We start from the raw sequence: 12,500 nt of genomic DNA on the forward strand, positions 1-12,500 counted from the left end.
GGGCCTAATAGTCTCTATAAAGAAATTGTGGTGCTGATGTTTCAAGCTTTATCCCTTTCTCTGACAAAGAGCTAACACTTGAAATGTAGCTTTTCCTTGTCTCTTTAATGGTCAATTTAGTATCATCAACTCCTATGATATTAGCAAATTTTTCTGGTCAACTTTACAAAATAGAAGATAATTTTTATCTCTAGGTATCGCAGTAAATTTTGACATCCAGGCTAAATGGACAAGATTTTGGTCTTTGATGAAAATGTCAGATTACCATAAACACTCATGTAAGCTGTTAATGTCATTAATTAATGTGTAATGTTAGTGCCTTTTTGTGTCACTGGAAGTTTTGACTGCGTTCATGTCACTTGTCATTGTTTACTTAAAAGGCTCTGTTGTGTTGCCAATTGTTATTGTTGTGTCAAGTTTGGGCCCTACCCCTTGGAAGGCTTCCATTAAGGTACATGAATGCAAGTTAGTGTAACTTATCAACATATTGATTCTTTTCTATTCAGTTGTGAGCATGTCTGTGACATTACTGAACAACGAAACACAGAAACAATGTTTAATCTCAAATCCAACCTTTCATGTTTAGTATTCAATGTATGGTGGGATCATACATGGTGTTTTGGAGCTTCGTTTTGCTGTTTCGTGGTTTAGTTATGCCCGCATGTCTGTAGGTTTGGTATGAGAGGGGCCTGTTCAGAATGATTTTAGGGAATCACCTTGTGATACAGAAACAAGGTACTGCTATAAATAGGCCATTTGCAACAAACTGGTCACATGACTAATAATTGGTGAAGTTAAAGCTTGGACTTTATAAATTCCAGAAATGGAAAGATAAGGTTTGTCATAGCCAGAATACAAATTTTCAGAGAAATACCACGAAAGATAAAGATTTTAAGTAATGTTTAAAAAATGAGCCGCAGTGTTTTATCGGGGTTTAAAAACATGAGGCGTAGCCGAGTGTTTTTAGACCCGATAAAACATGTGCTGCAAGTTTTTTGACTGGCTTCAAAAACATTCCACAAAGAGTGTGTCCGTCTGGAGTCAAAACAATGGTTCAAATTGTGAGATGTGAATATTTGCATACAAGAAAAACAAGCTATGCCTTATTAGTATTCTTTATAAAAAGAATACTAACGAGGAGTGTTTTATCAGGATATAAAGCTCATACACGTAACGTTTTATCGATGGTTTGATAGGCTGTTAGGCTCATGAACTATTAATTAGTTTTGAAGAGCATTTAAACACTTGAAAATTCCATACTTTTGTTTATGAACGAAAAGCCTTTGCCCTCCAGTGTAGTTTTTCTTAATTATGCGCCACAAACAGAGCTTAGATTCCTATTGTTACCATGGGTCAATAAGTGAGAATAATGTGCAAGGGTGGAAATTTTGAGACTTTCATATTTTGAAGGAAGAATTTTAAAGTGGTTTGAAAACTTGGAAAAATACAAGGATTTGTATGAAATTCATTGAAGCGTGACTGGGTGGCAAAGCGTCCTTTTCATTCTTTCAACTGTAACAACGCCAGTTTAAACGATGTACTTACAAAAATCGGCATTGTAGCATATTTTGCACTGCTCTTTTTACTTGTGGAAAAATAATTTCATGAAACCAGCAAAATGATCGTGTTTATGAGAAAAGGTCACGTGACGAATTGTTGCAAAAGGCCTATTCTTGGGTAACCAGTAATTTCATTGTAGAAATACTAAATTTATTTTTATAAGGAAGGAATTTTTTCGTGAGAAATCATTGTCTCTGCAGTTGACATTACTGTCTGAAGGTTAGTTGATGCATTATGTTAACTATAAATTTCAACTGGGTTGTACAGAATTATTTGTAAATGGAATAAAAACTTGGTTATTTCCTAAAGTGTTTTTTTTCCTTGTCTAATCATACAATTTGCATTATCAGAGGGCAATGATATTCTTTTGGTCGTTTCAAAGCAGGTCCACAAATCTAGCCATTCTACACGCAGTCACGGAAAATGGGAAACAGTGATTGCCATTGGGTTCATAAATGGCCCTCATTTCTGACCCAGACCTGTGGCTATTAGACTTGTGGAATTCAAACTGTCCACTTGGCCACTGGAGATAGGGATGTGATTGTTCAAAAGTCCCCCCTCCCCACAGTTCTAAAAAATGGCCAAACCATTTTCAAAGCAAGAGTTCGCAACCACTAAAATTGCATTAACAAGTTGATTTTATTTAAGTCATGACAATAATTTACAGACATTCAAAAAGGTACAGTTGTAAATAACTTTACTAATAGTATGTAAACTGTCAATTAAAAGCTATGACTGCGTTTAGGTCTTTGAGTGTGGCATAATTTTTATATACATTACTTGGCTTTCAAAAAACCCTGCATATTTTCTGTCCACTGAAACCCTGATTTTCTGTAACCTTCTGAAGTAGGGAAAGTTTGGCAAAAGTTTGTTTTCACTTCAATTGACAAAATGCCCTACTGAAAGCAGGGTCGTATAGGATTTTATAATGTATAATAGATTCATGTCCATCAATAACTCAAATCTACTGTAGGAAAACCCACAGCCAGTTTGGGGAACTTGAACAGCTCGTAAAAACTGTGTTATCAAAAGAGGAAAACAATTTTGTCATGTGTGGACAGATTTTATCTTAACGAGAATTATTTGTGGTTTGGTGCACTTTAAATCTTAACGAGCCAACTAAAATGCTATTAATTACCAAGAAATAATACCTAAAAGTCCTCTGTACATTTTGTGCTACATGTAAAAGAAGTTGCACCTGTCAACCCATAGACTATACATCAAAGCTTTAACTTAAACATTGTTTACTAGTACTTCAGGCTTGTGCCCTGTTAAGCGGTCAGCAATCTCTTGCTTGCATCATCAAGCTCATCTGTATTAGGAAGCCAAAATGCCTGAAACACAATGAAAATAAATTTATTATTTTATTACAGTGTAAAAGGTCAGATACATCTACAGTTGAAACTTAGTTTCTGAACAAAAAACAGTACTAAGAATCTGAAGGTTTTTTACACATCAAACACTTGTAGATTTAATTTTAACAATAAACAGATTGAGTTTTTAATTCAATGGCTCAGATTAGAGCTAACCAAGGTAATGAGCTGTCCTTAAAATTTGTGAAGTGTAAAATGTTCTTATTTTGTGAGCATTTTATCCTATAAGAAAGAAATTAACATTATTTTAGTTTTCCTTGAGTGTAGTTTGAATCAAAATAAGACAGTTTAAAAAAATTCCACCTCAAACCTATGACAAGACCTTAACTCACCATGTTTGTACAAGCACTAGCCAACATCATGTACTTGGGATTAAAGCCAATACACTGAATAGGACCAGGATGATTTCCCTCCAGTACAGTGAGTTTTTGACCACTATCTGATGCCCATACATGGACACGCCCATCTTGTGATCCTGAAAATTACAACCAACACCACAACCTTGGTTAATTTTTTTAAAAGAATGTCAAAGCAAAGATCTTAAAAGCATGATCAATGAAGTGGTTAGTACACATTTTGAATCCCAAGGCAGGGGATCCAGAAGTCTTAAGACGCTTTCTACTTGACAGAACTGACCAGCCAGACGGGGCATTTCGAAGGACTAACTCCACAACGCCTTCAAATTAACACACTTTGAGGATGATATATACTCCTTGGGCAAGGCGTAAATGTTAGTCCCATGAGCTCTCTCTGGCAGAAGAATGCAAGGGGTTATCATGCAAGTGTTCCTTACTGGCTGGCCAGTTCTGTTAAATGCAAAGCACCCTTAGTCTTAACTTTCTCAGCCAATTTCAAATTAGAATATCTCACTAAGTGACCAATAATATACATGTAATATTAACTACTTCAAAAAAAAAAAAGCTTGAGATGCCGAACAATAATTTTATGTAAAACACACTTAATTTCATATAAGAAAGCCCAAAGCAAAGAAACCAAACTCAATTCGTAGTGACTAAAATATTAATTAATGAAGAAGCTCCCAAAATATGTGATGCAAGCAAATTTATTTGATGAGCTTATTGGGGTGTCTTAATTAACTACATATTTTGGTCACCATTCTGTTGAGTTGTTCTCACATTGTCATTCCCCCTTTTGGTTCTTTTACAATTTATATTCGAAAAAGTTGCAAATCCAACACTAATTACCTGACAAGACATACTGTGCATCAGGAGAGAAACAGACTTCAACTGGAGTAGTTCTTGAAACAGCATGTCCCTTAAAGAAGGCGCACAGATCATGTCACCATACATGTAAAACTTTTCATGACCTCAAGACATCTTGTTTCAGATTATGTTAAACTGGATTAGGATTGTTGCATTATCAAGCTCCATTAGCTAAAATTTTTAGTATTGATTCAAAATTCAATAATAATTTAGTTTTATTTATATATATACAGTACATTCTGTACATTGGAATTATTATAAATGCAGAGCACCATTGGTAAGAAAATATGGTAACCCATCTGTGCAATAAAATTTGGTTTTGGTCACCGTACCATTGTCCACCTATTCATGTATGCCATTGACCAGTATCATGTGACCATATCAGGCTCATATTTAGAGAATCAATACTTGTTACTTCTCTCCAGCTAGTTAACAGCATATGTACATCTTTGATATTGGACATTATCCATGTTATGGCCAATTGACACCTGTCAAAACAAGGTGTCTGCTGACCAGTATCACATGACCATGTCACAGGCTCAAGTTTAGAGCTCATTTAGGTCATCTGTTTATTTTTAAGTTGACCGCTGACCAGGTATATTGGGTTTTGATCAGAGTCAGAATCTGGAAGAAGACTCCCTTGTAACTTTGGTTGCTATGGATAAGCAACTGTTAACCAATCAGGATCAAGTAATCATGCCCTATTGATGACAAAAAGTGCCCTTGTGATTAAGAAAAAATGCCCTGTGTCCCAGCCAATCAGCATTCAGTAATTTTATCATCCATTTAATTAGTTTCATTTCTTTTTGGGCAGTTATTCCCTCTAGAGACATTTAAATATGAAGCTAGCTATAATTATACGAAATTTTATTAAAAGTACAGTATATTGGTTGGTTTATTATTATTCAATTCTCTCCAGTTGTCTGGTGTTCTACTGGGTAATGTAGATTGTGTCTCAACAATTCCCCGTAGCTTAGAGACACAACACTTTTCCGCAACAGGTGAGCCATTCCAAGAATGGCCAATAATTTATTGTACGCTTCCAAGGAAGTCAGGTACATCTAGCTTGCCAAACCAGGTCTTTGCACCTCTCGATATGCTTCCAAGAGCACCACGATAGGTATTATTGTGACTTTCGAAGCTCCATGAATCCTTCTGATTATTATTATTATTATTATTATTATTATTATTATTATTATTATTATTATTATTACTACTACTATTATTAAACCCACTCTGAGCATGCAAAGCGATTCAATTCGGGCAAAAGTATTTATATAATTGAAGGGCTGGATGCAAAACACTGTATGCTAATTTTTTTGTTACACCTTGCTGCAAACTTTGTAATTTTTATTTCTCCTTGACAATGGCGTCATAAAGACACCGAAACGTCCGTTTTTATCATTAATTTTTGCCTGTCTTTGCATTACCAAATCTTTATTGATAAGGATTATTATTATTACAGAATTTTCCTTTGAGTGCATTATAGTTTTTATGCACAGTATCAAATATCAAAGTACTCACTGTAAACGCATGAAGTTGAGTTCCTTGAAAAGCATCAATTAAATGAATAACTCCTCCATTTGTGGCCAGTAAAATCATTTTTCCATCTGAACTGAATTTCACACCTGTCCACTCAATGTTGGGGTCATTTTGTACGTGAAATGTTGAAAATGGGCCCTGCAAAGTTAGTGTAGAATGCAGAAAGCTTGTCAAGCAACAAGGACCACCTCATCGGCAAACTAAATTAAATGTATTGTTCTTATTGAATGAGTGGGAGGGCTAGACAGGAAAATAATATTGGCTCAAGGTCACAGCTGCCAAATCAAGCCCAGCAAGGTCCATTCAGTTCACCATAACTGTGAGCTTTCGTCTTGTTCACTGCAGTCACTCATTTTAGCACCACAAAAATAACACGAAAATGGTTGCTAGTAAACAAGCTGCTCAAACAGATCATGAAGGCTTTTCCAGACAAGCCCATATCAACTCACCTGTTCACATCACATTTTGTAATCTGATTTTCCACAGGACTGCATCAGCAGGACAGTAGAGGTGATAATATTATTAAGATTGTGATTGGTCATGAACGGCTGGTAATTTCATTTAAATCATCCAAAAAATTATTATGAATTCAACCATGTTGTGGAGTCTGCATTACGGGTTTATGTTGAGTTTCTTCCTGCTCAGAGGCAATTGACATCCATAAGACACGGTAACATCCATTGGTTAGGGCACAGAGTTTGCCTGCAGATGCTCCATAATACTGGTTCAAAACGAACAGCTGATTATTTTTTCTGGATTTGTCTTTTGTGATCCCAAATTTAGACTTTTTACATCTGTCGTAGGGATATCTCAAGTCTCATTAACACAACGTGATTTCAGTTGAAGTTGTGGTACCAAGCTAGTCATATGCAATTTAAATTACCGTCTACACTGGTCACACTTTACACACATTGTAAAAGACCAGCTAGGTGCCCCCCTTCCAATGGAGTTTTTACATTACGGTACTTTACTTTTAATTTTATGACAGACAGCTTTGATGAAGTATCTGTACCTTATCAAATGATCTCAAATCATAAAGTTTGACCATTTCTGAATCCACGCCAGCAGCGAATATGAGGCCCTCAGGATCAAAAGCTGCAACTGGTCTACCATTAACATGCATCAAACCCTGGATATCACAATAATAACAAAAATATTACATGTACATGTACTTTATAAAGCCTTGCCCTTAAAATTGGGAACAATTAACCTTGTAGGACAGAAAACGCTTCTGGTTTGTATCTTTATGTCATTTTCCTAAAATTGTATTTCAAATTTACACAAGACCGCAAAAATGCATGTACAATATAAAAATGTAGGCATGCATTGCGTACACAGTGCATTGCGACACAGTGCTTAGTGTTCCAAAACTGTCAACTGAACTGCGCTTTGTTTGCCAGGGCCAGTTGCTTGAAGCCTGATCAGCGCTAACCATTGGGTAAGATGGTATCAAACCCTATTAATAGGTTTCCATGGTGTTTAACCCTGGTTAGAGCTAACCATGCTTTGAGCAACCTGGGCCAGGAGATTCAAGTAATATGCCTCTAATAAAGCACTATATTGTTTTGGTATCGTAAATCAGTATAGCGCCATGGTAGATGTCTTATGTAAATAGCTCTCTGAACAGACAAGTCATGTACAGTAGTTGCTACAGTAAAAATTTTAATACTTAACCCAGAGAGATTGAAGAAAATAAAAGGGAATCGAGAAACAATTATTGATGGCTTCAAGCTTGACATGCAGTTTGCTTTAACTTTTTTTTCACATGAAGTTTAAGCGTGTTTAAGAGTACATGTACCATGCATACACTAAAAGAAATTAAAATTTGTTCAATAGTTAAAGCAATTATCTAAGAGAAAAAAGCAAAATTTCCTACTAGTGAGAGTTAATTAAAGAAGATCAATATGTTTTAATACCAAAACATTATATGAAATGATAATAGTAATAATAATTTATTCACTTATATTGTGCAAATTAACAAAAATTTGATCAAATGCGCATTACAATTATGAAAAGTTAAAAGGTTATACATGTGACATTCAACTCCCATACATGTAGAAGAAGTGGAGCTTTCATGTACAAAATGCCTGCAGTGAATAGGAAAACATTGTCATGACAAATAATTTACTTACCTGGCAATTTGGCGATCTCAAATCCCACAAGCGTAATGTCCGGTCCAACGAACCAGACACAAATGTATCATCCATTGGAGACATGTGAAGGGTCATAACCCTAGAAAAAAGTCAGTGCAGCCACACACAAGGTTATACAAGGATGTAGCTCAATTAGCTTTGATCTCTACATTCAATTAGTTAGAAGGTAGTCTCGTTACATTAATGGATATGGCAGCATTCAAAGTTCTCCAAACCAGTATTTAACATCAAACAGGTACTATGTCTGATTGTCAACCCAAGTTGCTGATCACTGCATTTATTAACATAATTAACTTTTGTTAATGCTGGTATCCAGGACCAAGGTTTTCTCATCCAATAAATCAAGTCATAATTTACTTATCTCGACTTCAGGAACAATAATGCAAGTAACTGGTAATTTGACCCTAAAGTGGCTGAATTAACCCTACGAAAACTTTTTGTGCCCAAATTGCCTCAAAATGCTAATAAATATTAAACTGGAAAGCTTACTTGTATCTGTACTTTTGGGTCAATCAATCAATCAATCATATTTTTTGTCATACGTGAGGCATGGTTGCCCAGTTGCCCGAGCCAGAGGCTCATGATTAAAACATAAGACTATAAAACTATCTATTTATGTATCTATCTATGTGTCAATTTACACCGTACAATTTTTGTCTCATGCGGCAAGCTTAATACAGGCCTACAACATGACTTATGATTGTCGCAGCATTTTAAATTAAAACATGTTTCAAAACGCTATGACAAAGTTTTTTCTGAGTCACGTACATGCCAATCTTATTAAAGTCATGCCGTAGGCCTGTTGTAAGCTTGTCGCATACGAGAAAATCGTACCGTGTAAATCAGCCCTAACACAGACTGCTGTTTTGGGCACAAAAATTAATACTCTTGACTACATTTACCCTCACCTTTTTGTGTGCCCTGTAAAATATCTGAGATACTTGTTATCGTGAAGGGAGAGATAACGAATGGTATCTAAAATGACAAAATACCAAGCATTTGGACATGTGAGCAATTTCATTTGAAACAGTCTAAACTGTTTGGTAGGGTACAATTGGAGAGGCTATTTAGATCACAATATTGAAACTTTTTTGTACATTTACCGGCACCTGTACACCTATATATTGCAACCAGACTGATCTACATGTATAAAAAGCAACCCAAATTAACATTTCCATAAAACTATGGCATTGATCTATTATGCATCTAATAAGTTACCCTTTTTAAAATGTTCCACACGGGCGTTACTAAACACAGGAACGGAACGGAGCGGAATATACTGGAATAAACCAGAATATGACGGAATGAGACGGAAAAACACCGGAATGAAACAAAATGAACAAGAATGGTACCAGAATATACCGGAACCAGCCGAAATGACACCAGAATAAGGCGGAATGACACCCAAATAAAGTAGAATATACCGGAATGAACCCGAAAATGCCAAAATTTGGTGTTTTAGTTAGCACCGACAGATTTTCGGTTGTTTCAGTCAGCTTTTGTTGTGTCATGTGATTCCCTAAGGGAATTGCATGTGTTTTTGCCTTTTGTAACATTTGGAACACTTCGATCACGAGAAAAATTTGACCTGTACAGTATATCTGTAGCTACATGAATAATTATTTGTTGTGGAAGTAACATTTTTTCGTTCATTCCGGCTCATTTTGGTATATTCCTGTACCATTCTTGTTCATTCCACCTCATTCCAGCATATTCCGGTTTATTCCCAACCAGTATATTCCATTCCGTTCTGTTCCTGTGTTTAGTAACGCCCGTTCCAAACAACCTAAATGAAAGATAGAAAGTGATCCCCACACTTATACCTGGACAATGAAAGCAATAATTATTGTCTTGAGAACAGCAGAGGTGATGTAACTTGAGGGATCAAACCACATTTTTAACATTATCAGTTGTGAAGGAGTTGTACAATTTGAATTTTAATTAACTTATTTGTGAGAAAAATATACAAGTTATGTAATGGTTAAATTGATACATTACAACAAAGCAAGTGGATTTTCTTAAAAGAAAAAATACTAGACTGAAAGAGCGTATTGATGAGAACACTCGCCTCCCAATAATGCAGAGCTCTCAAGTCTTAAAGTTTCCCAAGAGACGCTTGCTGGAGTTTGCGCCAAAGATGCAAGTGTCCTGTGTTTCTTGTGCCGGAGGCACCAAACAATTCTTGGGGGCTCCGCGGGGCATGCTCACCCGAAATTTTTTTTAATTTGCACTTCTCAAATTACTTGTTCAATGCACCATCAAGTCCAACATTTTGGTTTATTTTCATGCTGCTTGCTAAGAGAGCTCATGTTATTATCATGGTCAGCCTGAGCCTATACTTCATATATTAATGGGTGAAAGTCCTGAAGAAACAAGAAAATTGGTCGCACACAAACAGATTGAACATTGGCCAAAGTTCAGTGCCAGTGAAGGAACCAGTTCGAAATTCATGAGCACTTCTGAAAGCTTAAGAGGTAGATTTACCTAAGAGAAAAGTGCCGTGGCAATGTGTGAGAAATGCTTGTGTCAGTGTGAGAGCGTGAGATTGTATCGAAATGCATGAGACTCACGCTCAATGTGTAAGACTTGAGAGCTCTACTAATGTGACCTGGGTTTGATTCCCAGACACAGGGTCATATGTGGATTGAGTTTGTTGGTTCTCTACTCTGCTCTGAGAGGCTTTTCTCGGGTACTCCGATTTTCCCAACATTATTCTATGTTGTACGCTGTATACTGTTGTATTGTAAAACCTTTGCCACGTATCGAGCGTGTTATTAATTAGTTAAATTCTAAACTTGAAAACGTTTCGCCCTCCGGGCCTCTGAAGAGGAACTGAAGAGGCCGGGAAGGCGAAACGTTTTCAAGTCTAGAATTTAACTAATTAATAACACGCTCAATACGTGGCAAAGGTTTTACAATACAACAGTATACAGCGTACAACATAGAATAATGTCGATATCCAACTTTGCCTATGCAAGAATCAAAGATCTGACTAAGTCCGATTTTCCCCTCTTCTCAAAATTCAAAATTTGATCTGATTTGTGTTAATTTGTTGATTTCAGTTTACGGTGTCCCCAATTAGTGCTCCAGCGCTATCTAGAAGACTAGACACTTCAATAAAGTTCCCTTCCTTTCCTTTCCTTTCCTATTGTCTCCTATGGACACCTGAGAAAATATTAATTCAGGTGGCAGCTTCAACGGGATCCACCTGAATTTTCCAGGTGTCTGTAAGAGACAATAATATTGCTTACATTGTCCAGATATATAAGTGTGAGGATCACCTCCCTTAACCCTTTAATTCCCAGTGGCCACTTAAAAGGGTTAGCACCGGCTTGTCTATCAATAACTTATCCTCTGTACCCCGCGACCTCTTCCTACATCTCTTCTGCTCATCCTGAAACTACGCACCGACCTATTACCCTGCAAAATTTTAATGTCCATACAGCTTCTCTACCAAGATCCCAGTGAGAAGCTTCCACATCAACAGCAAACATGCAATCATTGGTCTGTACAGTACCACCTGAAAGTATTGACCCTCAGGACGAGGCAATACCTCGTCTTTGCTGCAGGTAGCGGTCCCGCGCCACCCAGGTATGCAATTTTTTTTCCCTTGGTAAAACCGAGGTGCAATTTGCCACGAAAAAAAACAATGATCTGCTGCACTGTTCCCTTGGCAAGATTCTTCTGTATCAACACCTCCCTCCCCTTTACCATCCACCTCTTTATTCACTTTCCTCTTATCATGAGCCTCCAAATCACTTCTCACTACAGGGCTCGAAATTAACGAAATAATCCAGTCGCATTTTGCGATAAGATACGGAAATTTAGTCGCAATTTCGCAAATTTTAGTCGCAAAATCGCCGTGCTGCATTGTGTTGTCAGCTGTTTAGCAAAAAAATATGAGCCTGCAATACTTGTGTGTAAAGAAACCACTGAAAATGGCGAATGATATAAGAAATGGAGCTGTGCACGTAACATCGCAGCTAAATTACTCTACAATTACGCTATCTTCAGAGAAAAGTCACAGCGAGAAACAAAATAACTTTGTCATTTCTTTATTTATTTTAGCAAAAGTAGCAGCAAAGTGGCAACTGCTAACCCTTTTGTTTCGAAACAGCGAAGGTGACAACAAGTCGCAAATTTGCGACCTCTCCAGGTATTTTAGTCGCAAAGGGAAAAATTTAGTCGCAAATGCGACTGTATTGGTCGCAATTTCGAGCCCTGCACTACCAAAGAATAAGATTGCTCTCATCTTCTGACAGTAGTAACTTTATCTCCTCATTCTTTTGTCTATCACCTGCACTTTAATCTTTCATACAACAACCTAGTTATACAAGTTAGATATTTCAGCAGAGGGTGTAAAGTGCAGGTTGCAGGTTAGGGTTGCAGGTCATTGTCTTACCATAATTATATATGGTAATAGTAAAGGTTTGGGTTGTTTCAGCTACGGTGAAACAATGAACAGAAAACTGCAACCTGCAGTTTAAGCCCTCCAGGATACAAGCGGCTTTGCATTTTGATATCACTGATTCCTAAGATTCAGAGAAAAGGATCAACAGCCATAGATAACTTTTCATGCCTTGCACTACGAACAGCAAAAAGACTCATTACAGACATATTTGACCCTCACCATCAATCTTGGTAGAAGT

At 36.8% G+C, this 12,500-nt stretch overlaps 2 protein-coding genes across 3 annotated transcripts in view; one reads left to right on the forward strand and one right to left on the reverse strand.

Annotated features, from left to right (window-relative positions):
- Positions 1 to 1,868, forward strand: part of LOC138017042 (dnaJ homolog subfamily B member 9-like) — a 12,342-nt gene extending 10,474 nt beyond the window's left edge. The window contains exons 3-4 of one of the 2 annotated variants that reach the window (XR_011125919.1): positions 1 to 311; positions 626 to 1,868. The exon at positions 1 to 311 is cut by the window's left edge and continues 475 nt beyond it. The gene's annotated coding sequence lies outside the window, so the exon portion shown is untranslated. The other variant, XM_068864251.1, reaches the window with a different exon arrangement.
- A 312-nt stretch (positions 1,869 to 2,180) lies between these two features.
- The window catches only part of LOC138017038 (WD repeat-containing protein 82-like), an 11,049-nt gene continuing 729 nt past the window's right edge, over positions 2,181 to 12,500 (reverse strand). Inside the window, exons 2-9 of the mRNA XM_068864248.1 lie at positions 12,482 to 12,500; positions 8,760 to 8,826; positions 7,831 to 7,930; positions 6,711 to 6,827; positions 5,681 to 5,836; positions 4,139 to 4,208; positions 3,266 to 3,408; positions 2,181 to 2,894 (exon numbers count right to left, since the gene is read on the reverse strand). The exon at positions 12,482 to 12,500 is cut by the window's right edge and continues 79 nt beyond it. Coding sequence (XP_068720349.1) covers positions 2,832 to 2,894; positions 3,266 to 3,408; positions 4,139 to 4,208; positions 5,681 to 5,836; positions 6,711 to 6,827; positions 7,831 to 7,930; positions 8,760 to 8,826; positions 12,482 to 12,500 — 735 coding nt within the window. The 3' untranslated portion in view covers positions 2,181 to 2,831. The remainder of the gene's footprint in view (positions 2,895 to 3,265; positions 3,409 to 4,138; positions 4,209 to 5,680; positions 5,837 to 6,710; positions 6,828 to 7,830; positions 7,931 to 8,759; positions 8,827 to 12,481) is intronic.

Source organism: Montipora capricornis, chromosome 9 (genome assembly GCF_036669925.1).
Source record: "Montipora capricornis isolate CH-2021 chromosome 9, ASM3666992v2, whole genome shotgun sequence".
In the NCBI taxonomy this organism is placed as follows: domain Eukaryota; kingdom Metazoa; phylum Cnidaria; class Anthozoa; order Scleractinia; family Acroporidae; genus Montipora; species Montipora capricornis.